General features: G+C 35.8%; 2 protein-coding genes across 8 annotated transcripts in view; one reads left to right on the top strand and one right to left on the bottom strand.

Moving 5' to 3' along the window:
• The window catches only part of dennd6a (DENN/MADD domain containing 6A), a 29,894-nt gene extending 23,229 nt beyond the window's left edge, over nt 1-6,665 (bottom strand). The window contains exons 1-3 of one of the 2 annotated variants that reach the window (XM_079395816.1): nt 6,347-6,665; nt 5,222-5,260; nt 5,082-5,124 (exon numbers count right to left, since the gene is read on the bottom strand). In XM_079395816.1, the coding sequence (XP_079251942.1) occupies nt 5,082-5,124; nt 5,222-5,260; nt 6,347-6,550 (286 nt within the window). In that variant the 5' untranslated portion in view covers nt 6,551-6,665. The remainder of the gene's footprint in view (nt 1-5,081; nt 5,125-5,221; nt 5,261-6,346) is intronic. The other variant, XM_079395817.1, reaches the window with a different exon arrangement.
• A 1,668-nt stretch (nt 6,666-8,333) lies between these two features.
• Nucleotides 8,334-16,573, top strand: part of slmapa (sarcolemma associated protein a) — a 74,268-nt gene continuing 66,028 nt past the window's right edge. For 4 of the 6 annotated variants that reach the window (XM_079397081.1, XM_079397082.1, XM_079397079.1 and 1 more), the window contains exon 1: nt 8,345-9,733. In XM_079397081.1, coding sequence (XP_079253207.1) covers nt 9,536-9,733 — 198 coding nt within the window. In that variant the 5' untranslated portion in view covers nt 8,345-9,535. Of the gene's footprint in view, nt 9,734-16,573 lie in introns of all 6 variants that reach the window. The other 2 variants (XM_079397080.1, XM_079397078.1) reach the window with 1 other exon arrangement.

The raw sequence follows: 16,573 nt of genomic DNA, 5'->3' as shown, positions 1-16,573 counted from the left end.
ATCAAACGCAAGACGATCAGGATGATCATTTAATAATTATGTTTCAATCAATAACTAGGGCTGCATGCAAGATAATAATTAGAGGGGCATTGTCATGGACAACACTAAAGATAGATTAATAATAGGCTGACAAAAATCTTTTTACATACTAGATACACATATTTCAGGTTAATTGTTTTTTTTAATATCAGGTCTATCAAAAATGCACGGCATTTTCTGTAAAGAAAATTATAGCACAAAATGGCTTGTTTACAAATATAGTCATGGTTGTCACGTCAACATTTATATTTAAAATGATGATAATTAAAAGGGCCGAAAACACTGAAGACAGAAAAAATGTTGACCAATCAGGGTTAACTAAAAGGAAATCAATTTTCTGAAATAAAATAAAAATAAATAAGATTTAAAGCTGCAGTCTGTAAGTTTTGCCTCTTTGTCGCCATCTCTGTTTGAAACCTGCAATTGCAGTTATTTGCAGAATTATCTTCATTATGTGGGTCATGCATGGTTCCAGCACGGACGAATCAAATGTTTTTTGGAGTATGTGTGTCAGTCTGTCAGTCACCGCACTGGATCCTGTACTTAGGAATCACAGATTCTAGCCTACGTCTTGGAAAATATGACCCAAATAAGAATTTTCACCGTATATTGTCATTTGAACAAGTCTGCCACTTCTGCTCTGACCAACTGAGCAAAAAAAATCATTACGATAAATCACGCTACCAATGGTGATTAAATCTAACGATTAGCTTATATCACATCAAACTGTGCAAATAATTATTATTGTTATACTTTGTTCTCAAACTGTTAATGTTAACAACATCAGCATTGCATGATTCCGTGGATGTATTAGCGTTACATGAAGATTTCAGTTTCTGTACAGTCTAATCTCTAATTGTCATACCATTTGAATTTCATATAAAGACAATCTTTTAACCCAAAAAGCTAATTATTCTTCCTTAGAACTGGTTCTCTTTAAAATACAAAACTTGTGTAATCCAAGGCTCTCTGTAATCAGATGCACATTTAAAACTGGAATATAATCTAAATTCAGTCACACGTGTTCCCACAATTTCCTACCAGTACCACTCAAATTAGAAAACATTATCATAAGATTAACGTTGTGAATCGGGCTAAGGTACGGAGATAGTTTTCAACACTGGCTGGTTATGTACTTGCTCAAAAATTGATTTTGGATCATTTTTAACCTAAAAAAAAGTTACAGACCGCATCTTTAACTAAAATAAAATATAGAAAAAAAAAAATATTTCAGCTAGTTGCAACAACATTTGTCATTTTATAATTTACTTTAACTTGATGCACTAAAATACAAATTACTAAAAAACTATTTAGATATATATTTTAAAAAATACAGTTAAAGTTAAAATAGAAATGAAAACTGAAGATATAAAACGAAAAATGTTAAAATATTAATAAAACTACATTAGTATCTCAACGATACTAAAATAATATATATATATATATATATATATAGGCCTATGTATTTTTTACAGGGAGACATTTTTATAATTTTTTAAAATATCAGTCCTTCTAAAAAAAATAATTTTTTTTTGTGTTCAAATACTTATTATAAAGAAAACAACAACATATCACAAAACTTTTTCTTTTTTTTTTAAATGCCATTTTTCTGTAAAGTTCAGCACAAAATGGCTTGCTTGTGATGTCAGCCATTAAAAACATTGCTATGTTATAATTGATTCATAATTGAAGTATTAATATTCCCACTACAAGCTCCAATACGATGTACTTGCAGCTTTCTACACGGTTAAAAAAAAAAAATCATCAGTTATTTATTTTTGGAGCACGTTTTACAAGAAAACACAATTTCAAAATGTCAAGTGTAATTCAGTGTGATTCTTTGTAATTATCTGTGAACTTTAGCAGCAATTTCTGAGTGGAAACTGTTTCTATACCATATTTATTCAGTGTATAAACAAGCCGTGCGCTTCATACATGAATTCTCACCCATTGTTCTGAGTAAGACGTTCACAGTTTTACTGAACGCAACTGAAACAAATGCAGTTGGCTTCATTCCTGCTGAGAGAGCGATTGGCACGTAATATGTCACAACAGACGCACTTATTCACATCGCATGGGGTGGCAGGAACTCTGTTGCCACAGCAACCCGCGTGCTTTTCCCACCCCGAGTGGGTCGCCTCACCCACAGCATGCGAGAGAAGACACTAACGCACGCCACAAATATCCATATGTACAGCCTGACCCGCAGATGCCGGCATCTGACTCCGGACCTCCACGAGGAAAACGGCTTCGGAAAACTGACGTGAGAGAGGAGAGGCTTTTTCAAAACAGCACAATAGCGATAACTTGCACGAATCACTGCAACAATGAATCATGGGCTATGAGAACCGGATGTCCTCTAGTAAAAGGGCGAGTCAGATTTGCAGGTTACATCTGGATTTTTTCTTCAACATCTGTCAAACAGACCATTTACATCAGGATATCCTGTAAGCGCAGAAAGTCTCATCTAAGTGTATTAAGCCCCAAAAAAAATAAAAAAATTAAAATCAATTAAAATCACTGACTTTTCCAAGGTTAATGGATGCCAGTACAGTTAAAATGGGTCTGTATGGTTTTGGCTGCATTTATTTGATTAGTAAAAGCAGGAATATTTTGAAGTATTATCACAATTTAAAATGGCTGTTTTCCATTTTAATGTATATTAAAATGTAATTTATTCCTGTGATGCAAAGTTGAATTTTCAGCATCATTACTGCAGTCTTTAGTGTCACATGATCCTTCAGAAATCATTCTAATATACTGATTTGCTGCTCAAAAAACATTTATTAGTATTATTATTATTATCATTATTATCCATGTTTAAAACAGTTGTGCTGCTTTTTTTTGTGGAAACCATAATATATTTGATTGTTTCATATAATTTTTTAGAAAAACAGTCAAAATAATGTTCCTTCAAAATTCAGCGTAAGAGATATATTTATGTAAAAATTAAACAACACTTATTCTGACTGGTACTTATTAAAATACATTAAAATATTTTATTTTAATACATTATATTTAAATGATTAAAAACGTCTTGCTGAGAAATGGGTAAGACGTAGTGGCTTGATGGATCGTGGCAAAGATTTAAAGTAACAATTAATTAGTATTTTTAATCTACACTGTGATCCTTAATTAAGAGTCTTTTTACGTCATTTAATGATTAATGGTCATAAATACGATGGACGTTTTTTGGTATATGAACTATTGTTACACTGAATGATGTTTTCTCTGTAAATCACTGTAAAAATGTATGAGTCATTTTTTTTGCACAGAAAAATTATATTAAATAGGACATTCCAATTTTTTTTTATATATATATATATATATATATATATATATATATATATATATATATATATATATATATATATATATATATATATATATATGTATATATATGATACGGTTGCTTTACTAGTTTGTAAAATATGATACACATTTGCGCTTTCAACAAGACATGCTACATCCTGTAGGATAATATATTGTATTGTAGGAGAGCTGAAGTGAGTAGAATAAAGGGATAGGATGTCTGCTAATACATCAGGTTCTCCAGTTTCCGAACAACGAGAACAGGATCAATATCACACCAGGAGATTCACTAGTAGATTCACTAGCGGCGAGTGAACTCCTCAAACACGCATGCAGAATAAGAGCATCTGTGTATTTACAACGTCATTAACAGGACTGTCCTGTAATCTTCAAATCCTGTTCCTCCTTGTTTGTACCGCATCACTATTAATAACCCAAGTTTATCACAAACTAAGTAACACGCAGAGCTGAATCTGTGAAGATCAGAGATGCCATTTTTATCACAGCCGATACTGTAGAAAACAACACCGACTGCTCTATTTACAGTATTGACAAATGCTGAAGACTTTTGTTCGAGATAAGCACAGCTGTTAACATCAAATGCAAAACATTAAAACTAATTTTCTATACAAAAAAGAAAAATAATAATGCTTCCTCCAGTGAAAAAGTACATCTCCTGTTGTCGTCTCATATAAAAAAAAAACACCCACATATTTGTTTACAATCGGCCTTTTTGGCTTGTAAACGGTGCTTGATCTGTGCACATTTCTCTCCTGATTCAGACCAGACCACTTTTTCACTGGAGGAAGCATTATTTTCCATTATGAACTGGTATTTTAGACAGAAGCAATGGTTTCATGTTAAAAATGCCTTAATGAAGGATTTGTTTCTTACAAACACATAGCTTTTTGCTTCATAAAACTTTAACTGATGGACTGGAGTGGTGTGAATTACTTGTGGATCATTGTTATCAGCTGTTTGGACTCTCATTCTGACGGCACCCATTCACTGCAGAGGATCCATTGGTGAGCGAGTGATGCAATGCTACATTTCTCAAAATATGTTCCCAAGAAGAAAAAAACAAACTCACATGATATATTTACATCAAAACACACATTGTTACGAAGCAACTACAAGTGTGCAATCACACATATTGACCTACTCAGTCAGTGACGGTCCATTAATATCTCTAATACAGAAGAGTCAGGTACTCCACAACCCACGCTGTGAGTTTCTTTCTGAATATGCATGTGGTGTTGCTGGAGGGAGATGTCAAACTCTCATCCCACACACATTAGCGTAAGACACACGGGTCATAGTACTCACTCAGATGAATTACAATCCTCTAAATCAAACCTTAACCGCAGGAAAATACACTATGACTGCACTGCTTAATCACAACACACACACTCTGAGCGAAAATAATACTCACATATAGTATAAAAAGTGATTCAAATTTATGTCAGGCTTCAAAAATACATTAATGAACACAAGAAACATGAACTGCATTACAAAATACAAAGATAGTGAAATGCTTCTGACATGATCACTGAATATCTGTACAGCTTTCAGAACATTCTGCAGTCAAAAACGTTAAACGTTTAGGCAATGCAGGTTTAAATCTACAGCTGACAAACATCTGTGCATCAACTGTTTATTATTTACAACAGATACAGGAAGAAACATGAAACTTGTAAAACTGAAAACTGTAGTGAAGACATGCAATTTACCTGAATTGGAGTCTGGGAATGACAGATAGCATATACTTGTTTTCTGAAATGAGAAAAACAAAGAAACCACTCAATATTTTAAGACTGACCATCTAAATCCATGGCTGAAACCAGCAGGATAATATAAAAAAAGTTAATACCTCTTTTTCAGTGAGTTTGGAGTGGTGTGTGTAAATCACCTGCAGCAGAAAAAATATAACATGGAAAATGTGCACTCCACAACCAAACACACAGATTGAAATATGCACAAATATTTCATAACTACTGAAAGCTTCCAGACATATTGATCAAAACATAAAAGATCAGACACATTAACATGCACCACTGAACTGCTTACACTGCTCTAATATCCTGCTGTACTATAAAACTGCAATTACGGTAAATTGCAATGAAATAAAAAGTAGCTAAAATGTTTACAAAAATATTAATATAATATAATATAATAACCAGGACAGAGATTTCCCATCTATGCGATGAGTGCATAGATCTCATCTAGCCTCCATTGCATTGTGTGGCCTTCTTGAGCATCAGTATATGTTTTCACCTTTTGTAATAGTTATACATGAGTCCCTCAATTGTCCTCCATGTATAAAGGTGCATTTCAAAATCATACAGTCACTGTTGGAAAGGGTTCAAATGTGCAGAAGATGCTGGAAAACCAAAAAATGTTCAGGAGCTGGAGGATTTTTCTGAAGAACAGCAGGCAGTCGAACTGCTCAGGACCAACAAGGGACTCATGAACAACTATCACAAAATATAAAGGCAGTGGTGGATCATCCAGGAAATAACACATAGTATTAAGATTCAAGGGTATGTAAACTTTCGAATGGGGTCATTTTTATAAATTCAGTTATTATTTCGACTTGTGGACTATATGTAAACATCTTATGTGAAATATCTTTTTCAGGGCAGTACTAAATACAAAAATAACATGCAATTTTCATGATCTCTCTTATTTTGTGTCAATTATTAACATTTTGCACATTCTGCAAGGGGTATGTAAACTTATGAGCACAACTGTGTATGTATGTGCGTGTGTGTGTGTGTGTGTGTATGTATGTATTTCCACACACACACACACACACAATTATTGAAAATATTTCTAATACATAGTTTTTGATGACTTCGCTATTTTTTGTTAGCCACTGATGCTAGCAGGTTTTCCATTGACTTCCACACAGTTAGCCGGCTAGCAGGCTAACTCTCAGATGACAACTACACAGATAATATGATTTAAATCGTACTAATATGACAGTCTGCTGTACCTCCACAGCTTGCCCGAGCTCCAGATCGAAGCCGACCACACAAATGCAGTGGAGCCAGGAGGAGAAGCGGTCCCACGGCAGCAGTAGCGGCTCCTCTACCGCTGGAGGCCCATCGACGGGCATCTCCTCCGCCGGAGAAACTCTCAGAGTATCTTCCGGCTCCTCGATCTGTTCTTCCAGTCCCTCAGACCCCTGAAAGGCCATGGTGATACCCTCCGTTTGGTCCAGGTGGGATCAGACTCGGTTTATTGGTGAAAGCTGGAGGAACTTGAGCTGTAAATACAAACACGTCCAGGACGAAAGAGGCGGAGCTTGCGTCGACAGCGTGCTAACGTCATAAGTGAGGTCAAGATTTTTATGGGAGCGCGCACGCAGCCACGGCGTCTCTTGTTTTTATTCACTAGGTTGATGAGTTTGAATTGTAAAAAATTGTGTATTGATGTGCTAATGTGCATTGTGTAATGTGTATGTGTAGAATGACATTTTGTGATGTAAAGAACAATACTCTATGCAATTATTTATTTTATTAGAAAAATACTATACATCGTATGCTCTTTGCGAACAAAATTTCTTACATTTAAATTACTTACATTTATTTACAAGCCTTAAGGAACAAAAATATATTTTTTAATAGCACTAAAATTGTTTTACTTTTTTTCTGTTGTAATGTTGTAAATGATAATATAACTGACAAATGACAGTTACATACACACACACACACACACACACATATATATATATATAATTATAGTATAGAGTGTATGCGACTGAGAAAACCTTATAATCCTTTCCAAATTCCATATTTGCATGATTATGTTTAATGTAATTTATTTAATCCGATAATATAATTTTTAGGTCAAATATAGTTTGGTTTCAGCTGAAGACTATTGTAGTTGTACATTTCTGTGGCACACTTGTTGAAATTAATAACATGTTAGGCTCTGTTGTCTATTTTTAATCAAATGAAGGATGGCCTTCACATGGTGCCTTTTAACATCATATAGCCTCAGGCATCACTGTACCGCACCATTGTTTGCATGTAGATGTTCCAACAGTGAACAACTAATTACTTCTTATTGGTCGCATTAAGAACCAAGACAAAGCAATTGGATTAGCCTGAGCAAGACATTAGAGTCAAATCAGCACGCTCCATTTGGTATGACAGATGTTCAACTGTAATTTAGTCCACAGATACAAACAGAGGGACAGGAGTTAGCTTTGAAACCCTCTCCTCATTTCTGAATTAAAACAACTTTCCAGTGATGATTTTGAACTCCATAAATAACTTGTACTTTTACTGGGAGACTAGAAGCACCTTCCAAAGGCTTTGATTTTGCCAATATGGATTTGATTTGTGTTGTCTGTGTTTGCTAAGCGAGCTGTTTGGTCAATAAATATGAGGTAAACTCTACCAGTTTGGCATCTTACTTACTGGATTTTTAAATGAATAATTTGGATCAGATAGTGAAGGAACCCCTTCTGAGCTATTTTTAAAAGGGATTCCAGCAAGCACTTCATGAATATGGTCTAGAATTGACCTTATATACATAAAGGCTGTGATCATTATAATAAGATCATATATAATATATAGACAGAAATGTAAGTATAAATAAAAAAAAGTTTAAACAAAGACAAACAAACATGGAAATAAATAAATTAATGAAAAGTAAAGACACAACAAATTAATTTAAATGTAATAACATTTAAAAATAATTTTTGTAACACTTTATTTTAAGGTGTCCTTGTTACACGTTACAGGCACTAAGTAGTATAATAACAATAAATTATGCATAATTACATACAAGCAACCGTAAGGCAAACCCTAATCCTAACTCAAATCATATAGTAAGTACATGTAGTTAATTAATATTACTCTGTACTTTATAATTACACCATCTATTTTCATTCCATATGAAAAACGTCACCCCTTTCTCTGGAAACGCAATTCGTCCACACAGTAGCCCCGCCCCCATTTGCGCGTCACAGCAGAGTCCCCGCCCCTTTCTCGGTGGTGCGCGAGCCCCGCGGCGGTTTGTGGCCGGTGTGTGTGTGTTTCTCTTCAGGAGGACTTACTTCCAATTATCCTCTCGCACACAACGATTTTTCTTCCCGTTTTCAGTGTCCCCGGTAGCGGAGACCTCCACGGCCTACCGCGGGATCGTGTCACGGACTTTATTCGTTTGCGAGTTTCTTTTCTGAGGTATTTATCGCGTCCCTCAGCGAGCTAAGCTAGGTATCGAGCTCCCGAGCTAATACTGGATTTGCGCAAATTCTCCGCTCACGAAAGTTGCACAGACGGAAAAAATTACTTATTCCTCCCGGATAAATTCACTCGGAGTTATTTCTAAAGTCTCTTTCAGTCCGGAGGGCTTGATAAGAAGAAGGTAAAGGCCACCGTTACCTCAGCGAAGCTAACGCGCTAATATGGAGTTAGCTAGCTAACGCTCTCTGGTACGCAAGAAAACACCCTCCGCGGGAGCGGTTTATAAAGCTTGCGTGATTTTTGACAGTTAAAAGCTTGTGAATGTTGGGTTGATTAGGCCTTTGAGCTTTTGTTTTCATAGTGAAAGGCTGATCAGTCTTGGGGAGTGGTGACTTGATCTGTCCTGCATACTTGAGACAAACCCACTCACGTTATTAATGGTTATTGGGGTTTAACATTTGCGTTAGTGCGTTTTGTGCCCGTTAATATACAAGTCATTGCCAGTTAATCTAGAAGCGCATGTCAAACGGCGGATAGGCTTATTTCTGGGGTGAGTTTAGATTAGCTGGTCCAACAGGTTAATTTACTAGTATATTAGCGTTACTGACTAGTTTTTTGGTCAGGCCTATGGTTGTGAAGGGGGATGAGGATGAATTGTGCAGGGAACGAGGTGTAACAGCTCAAGTTGTGGACTGTCATCTAAAAAAACAGATTTGTATGGAATTGGGCAGCTGGTTTGGCATCATGGGGGTCTCGCTAGGGGGCATGGAGTCGTCTACGTAGTCTCTAACTACAGTCATTTTGACGTTATGTAGTCGGTCAGCAGGAGAGCCTTGTCTTTTCTTATCGTTTTTCGTATTGCTATGTGCGTTGTTCTCCTGCTAATTCATTAAAAAAAAATTGGAGAATTGGAGCAACGGACCACTCTGGATCAAGAAACCCTGTCTTTCGTCTCTGGTTGGAGTAGCACTCCCAAGCCATCCTCAATGCCTTCAGCGCTGGCCGTGTTCACCTGTCGCCCGAATTCACACCCGTTTCAGGAACGTCATGTCTACCTGGATGAGCCGGTCAAGATCGGGCGCTCCGTGGCCCGGTGTCGCCCTGCCCAGAATAACGCCACCTTCGACTGCAAGGTGTTGTCCAGGAATCACGCTCTGGTGTGGTTCGACCACAAGACGGGAAAGGTAAGTCAGGTGTTTTAGCTCTTTTGTCAGACAGAACAGGTTAGATTGGCTCGTAAGTCAACTGCTTGTTTGACATGCAGATGAAAAATGCACCTCGAAATGTCTTGATTTATTAGGATTTTCTGTCTACAGTAGGCTTATATACATTCAGTGGTCCCCACCCAGAAATATTTGGACACTAAGCCCCAGTAACACTTTACAGTAAGGTCCCATCAGTATTCACTATCAATGAGGAATACATTTGTTACAATGAATTAGCCCGTTCATCTTTGTTAACTTTTAATATAAATACAGCTGATCATTGTTGGTCCAGATAAAACTTTCTGTTGAAATTAACAAACATTACAACTATTTGTCATTGTTAGTTCAAGTTAACTAATTTTAAAACCTTATTATAAAGTGTTACTTCACAATTAATGCCTGAAAGAAATAGCAAAATATCATAATACAAAGCCGATTTTTTTTCTTGGAACTAATTTCACTTTTCTCAGTCGTTTTTGCTCATTGGCTCGAAACCATCTTTCTTTTTAAATTAGTATTTTTATGCAAAATGACAAACAAAGGACACCACAATCAGTAAGAAAGGTAAGCTCATAGTCCTTAAGAAGATTGTTATTATTAATGAGTTTAGGATTTTTTACAGTATGGGAAAACTCAGCAAGAAATACTTCAAATCTAGGAGAAGTGGTAAATGTTCTTGTGAGCAAAACATTCATTTGAGAGTTTTGAAGTCACGTTTTTAAAAAATTAAATGGGTAAATTAAATTTGAAAAGAGAATGTATTTGGTGTTTTGGTTCATTTTAATGAATGCATGATGTCATTTTTTTTTACAGGTGTATTCACCTTATTTTTCATGTAAACGCGGACGCCGCCATTTTCGAACTATAATGTGTCAGACTTCCGGTAAAGCACTTCCGCTAATATTAGTTGTATTGTGATTACGTAGTTTTGCGTCGACTGTGTAGATTTTACAGGCTAGTTAACTTTTAATATGGACTACAGAAAGAATGGCGTACTTTGCGCAGTTAGGGGGTGTCATAATAGCTGGTTCAAAGGTAAAAAATACCTGCAAGACATTTGTTTTGATCATAATCCACGCACAAGAGCTGAATGTGGATGTGGGGCACCCTATGATTTGCACGCACCTCCGAAGGGTGAAGAAGCTATTTTCAAGACCTTATATTACTTTTTTCTCCCTGTATATGCACACACACAAACACAAATCATAATGTCAAGATGCAATTTATTTTGATTCCCCCCCAACATACACTGAAAATGATACAGTTTAGCAGTGCTAGGTAAATAAACACCAATTCGTCACTTTTTCAAAACTCATGGAACAAAAGGACACACATATTTAAGTTATTTTATAACTTATTTGGATGCTATTAATCCGACCTAATGCTGCACAGCACAGTAATCAGTTTACGGATAAGGACCAAAAAATTTCATTACTAATTTAAAACTATCAACAAGTGCTTTCACAGATGAAAGAGATAAAACATGTCATCATTTACTGATCATTTACTGATATTTACTCGCATCATTCCAATACTTTGAATACTTTCCTCAGTGGAACAAAAAAGGAGACATTATTCAGAATGTTAGCCACAGTCACCATTCACTTTCATTGCATATTTCACTGCATATTTTGTCCATGAAATGAATGGTGAATGAAGCTAACATTCTGAATGCACATTTGCAACACTTTGACTTGCATTCACGTCTGCTTTTAAAAACACGAAATCGCTGTCTATTTCATGTACCAGCACTCGACCGACTTTTCCGCTGAGCAGGTAACGTAGCTACTGATATGCCTCCGTGCTTTTATAATTCCGCATCGAAGACCCGTCTACTCCGAGCGACAACACAAAAAAATTTAAAATGTCCTCATAAGTTATGGCAGGCCACTTTTTCATTTCATCCTCCCACTGTGTTATACACCGCGGGTGTGGTAAATATTTACCATCACGGCGTTTAACTGTGTTCTCCCCACATCGCTCCTTACCTACAAGGTAGCGAAACGGAAGTCTAACACATTATAAGGAAGTACGTCATCGTATTTACTTCCGCGTTGCAAAATAAGGTGAATAGCTGCTAAGTGTTTTGACTGATAACTAATTCTTGACAGATATTAAAAAAATGAAATATTTTCTGTGGTCCCCCCCTACATATAAGGTCAGATATTTCCACCAGTATTTGTATAGAATTATGACAAAGCAGATTGTTTTAAATTCATTATTTTAATTAGCAAACTGAGAGACAAACAAAAACAATAATTACCAAGGGGGGAATTGCTTTTTTTATTCCATGTATATATATTTTTTTAGCATTTAACTTAAGTTAGACTATTTTACTTTATTAATAAAAATATAATAATTGCATCAGTAATATTAAATTAAGTATTTTTAAATCACACTTGGAAGTTTACTGAGGCCCTCTGGTGAGTCCAGGGCCCTTGGTTGAGTGCTACTGACATAAAGCATGTTTGTACTATATTTCATGTAAATAAATGATGCTTGGTTTAAAACTTTATCTAATGCAGTGAGATTCATGCATTAGGCCTAATTGTGGCTTGAGTGTCCAGATATTTAGGGCCACTGTGTGTGTGTGTGTATATATATATATATATATATATATAGAGGCTAAATGAGTGCCCACATTGCTGACTACCAAATATCTAGCTTGATTGAGGGCTGTGGACTGAAAAAAATATACATAATATCCAATTGTATTACATTATAATGTATTTTAAAACAAAATTAATTTATATTCTCTGAATTTCATTGAAAAAAAAAAATCATGTTAAAATAAAACAATCAAATTAATATAAATGGCTTATCTCCCCTCCCCTGTGATTATGGTATGGTGTGCCAAGTCAAAGGTGAAAGGATTGGGCATCTCTGATCTACAGAGTGATGTTTATGTGGCATTGGACAGACAAGACGTGATCGTTTGCCATTACATACAGTCTCTGTCACAGTCATATTGACTCATAACATCTCTCGTGAAAGATGACAGAGCATTTTGACAGCAACATATGAACTGTTTGAGACTATCTCACATAACACTGCTGCGGTATAGTGTTGTCACGGTACCAAAATTTCAGTATTCGGTACCGATACCAGTGAAAATCCACGGTTCTCAATTTCGGTATCAAAGCAAAACACAAAAACATGCTAATTAAAAACATACTATTTTTATTAATAAAGTCAACAAAAATAAAATGTACAAAAATCAATGCCATTATATTTATTTAAAATTGTGTTTCAAGTTTTTTCGCAAGTAATAAAGTATGAAAAACAGTTTCACCCAAATTTAATTTATTTTAATTTATGAAATTTAAACATTTTATTTTGTTCAAATTAAAATATGGAACAAATATTGTGTGATTATTTCTTTAAAAATACAGATTTCTAAATTTTTTTCAACATTAGTAATAGTACCACATACATTCTACTAATAGTAATATATTTCTGGCACAATGTCTTTAATATAAACTTTTATTTTGAAAATAAAAGTTTGGTTGCCATGAATACCTTTACATTTCTGTGTGTGTGTAGCTATATGATACGACACTGGTTTTACTCGAATGAAACGGTAAAATGCTTCTGAAGTGACTCTCAGAGCAGTTCTGGAGATGTTGTTTATGTATTCATGTCCTCATTGAGATGGCAGATGCTGAAATCACAGCGAGCATCAGGCGCGCTTCAGTGTATGTAGTAAAAAAAAACAAAAAACGCGTGTCTGCTCCATTCATTCATACAGAGACACGCAGAACATGCGGGATTCATATTTGAATGGACTTTTGCGGCTTAATATTTACAGATACTAGTGCATGTCGCGATTTGATTTGTGTAATGACCTACTTTTGATTAATTCATCCAAACTTTGACAAATTCCATGACATTCCGTGCTAAACTGTAAATTCCGTTTTTATAACTGGATTCCGAGATTCCGTCCACGCTTTCTGCATCTCGGAAATCATAGGGCCTACACGTCAAGAACCAGGTTCACCAGGTACTCGGTACCACTGTTACTTGAAAAAACCTGGTACCGTGACATTTTAGGTATTTATTTTTGGTACCGAAGTATCGGGTCATTTGACAACACTTCTGCAGTAAATAAAGTCAAATATTGCTGTGGAATTTCATTGCTTTATGTTGATGCTGAAAATGTCGGCTCTTAATTCTGGTCTGGCTTGTGAAATTGGATGTCTGAGGTTTTAGCTGCCAGATACATGCATTAGTGTGGCTCTCCTTTCACAATGTCATGTGTGAATGAAAGTGTAAAATAATCCTCTTGAAAGCAGCAGAACATATTCCACTCCCCCTGTATTATCCAGGAACGTGCTTTTAGTGTGAGTTTTGGTTTAATGCTGGTGATTCACTGAGTTCTACTTTCAGATGACACATTTTGACAGTGCAAGTGCACGGTGTATTAGGTCATAACTTGTTTTCTCCCTTAGGCAAGCTTATGGTTTCCAGTATTTTTTTTCTCGGTTATTTAGAGAATGGTTTTGGGTGGCTGTGTGTAACATAAGGATGTCTCTATTTGTTGTTAGTACAGTTTGCATGCATAAAGAGGTTTTCTGTATGTCTGGCAGTGTGTAGGTGTGTTTTGCCTGTAAAGAGGAAGTATTAGGTGCAGTGAAGTTTTGCCATCATCACTGTGAGGAATAATTTGTTAGCTGTTGTGAAATAATTGCGGCTATGGTTGCTAACTGCAGTCATGTAGATTAAGGTGGGGTGTTTGAATTAAGGGAGTGCTGCACACTACAAAACCAGGTGAGGCGATTAACCCTTCAGAAACAACTTTTGCTCTGATTGAAAGAAAAACTTTAATCTGACAAATTAAAGAATGATTGTTTAACAGGCTTTGATGTGGTAAATACAAATAATAAGGATGTTGTAAATATTTTGTAACCTCAAACCTTACTTAAACCTAGAGGCGGTATGAAGAAATTCTCATTACATGATTTCAGTTATGTTATTTTATATCACAGTATTTGTATATATTGAAATTAGTGCTGTGTTTGATACATCGATACGACGATGTATCGTCACAGAGATTTGACGATACGAGTATCGATACAGCTGTCCCTGTATCAATATTGTGAAATGTGTGCAGCAGTGGAGCTTGCTTAATTTCAATACAAGAACAGCGTTTAAAATGGAGTAGAAAAGTAGGTGGCTTCTAAAAATGAATAGAGCATAACATATAGGCTACAACAATGTTCAATCTGGCTGCAGAGGAACACAACTGGATTGTCTGATATAAAGAGACGTATTCCCCGATACAGAGCTTCCCATCTGCGCAATATGGAAATTAGCGGTAAATCTCCATCATCTGCTTTCAGATGGAGCAGCATTTAATACCCACAGCCGTAGTTCGCTGACAAGCTATGCAAAATCGCATTCATAATTGCTGATCAATCGCATTCGATCAATTGCATCCATCTGAAAGCAGGTGATGGAGATTTACCGCTAATCAAAGAACCAGCTTTACTGACAAGATGCGCATGACAATAGCATGCGATTAATCGTGCAGCCCTACTATCTATCTATATATATATATATATATATATATATATATATATATATATATATATATATATATATATATTAGGGGTGGCACGGTTCGCGGAAAAAAACCGAACCACACGGTTCTCCACACACGGTTCGGCACGCGCTAGGACCGCGGTTCAACTGAATTCTGACAACGCATGTGGTTTGTTAAAACAAATAGGGTTCGGCTAATGTATGTTTCTGTTAATGGATGCGCATTCTGGCTTCCCAGTACATTATAACAACAGCGATGAGAAAAAAAATAAATAAATAAGTGGACAAATCATTCACTCTTGTTCAATGCGAGTGCCGTATGCTGGAATATGAGCATTTATTCCGTCATCACCCGGGTGCTAATAGCGCGCGCACAGGTGAGACCTGAACAGCACACGTTGATATTGGTGTTTAGACTAAAGTCATGTAAGCTTTGCCAGCTCAAATATTTAAGAGCCAGAGGACGCGAGCTGGCGCGCGCAGTGAGAAGATTTGTGCGTGCGTTCATCAGAAGCGCACAAACCTGCGCCTCAGAACGCGCGCAAATATGAAGCTCTCTCTGAAGTATTGTGTTTTAATGGATAAATTCACACAAAATTCTGTCAAAATGCCCGTCTTGGTAAGTATCCTATAGCAGACATAGCCGGCTGGGCGTACAGTATCACTGCTTTCTCTTAAAGTGACAGTTAATATTAAATAAACAGCAACAACAAAGAAATCACTCACTGCTCTTGATTGAATCGCTTTTGTAACTTTAATAAAGAGTAATCTTTAATTTATACAGTCAAATATGCAATGCTGTTTTACCTTTGATTACTTTAATCGTACTTCAATTTCTGTACCTAAAAAACCCCCCTGAAAATCACTGATTATTTTATTTGTATCTTTATTGTATTTTTATTTGTGCTGTTGCTTGTAGTTAAAGGTCTGCTTTTATTTGTGTACACTCACAATGAAAACAAAACAGATTTTATATATATAACATGTAATAATATTTAGCATTTTCACATCAAAATAAAAGAAACTGAGCAAAGTAGATGTCTTTTTTTTCCCTGTTGTACCGAAATTGTATCGAACCGTGACCCCCGAACCGAGGTACGTACCGAACCGTGACATCTGTGTACCGTGCCACCCCTAATATATATATATATATATATATATATATATATATATATATATATAAATTGTTTTATTTATAACCATGTCTTAATGTGTGTTTGATAATCTAGACTTAATCTCATTTGATTTTTTATAATGCATTAGTACTTAAATACATTT

This window comes from Barbus barbus (assembly GCF_936440315.1).
Source record: "Barbus barbus genome assembly, chromosome: 37".
Lineage (NCBI taxonomy): Eukaryota > Metazoa > Chordata > Actinopteri > Cypriniformes > Cyprinidae > Barbus > Barbus barbus.
The sequence above is the reverse complement of the archived record's forward strand: the minus strand, read 5'-3'. Positions and strand labels throughout refer to the sequence as shown.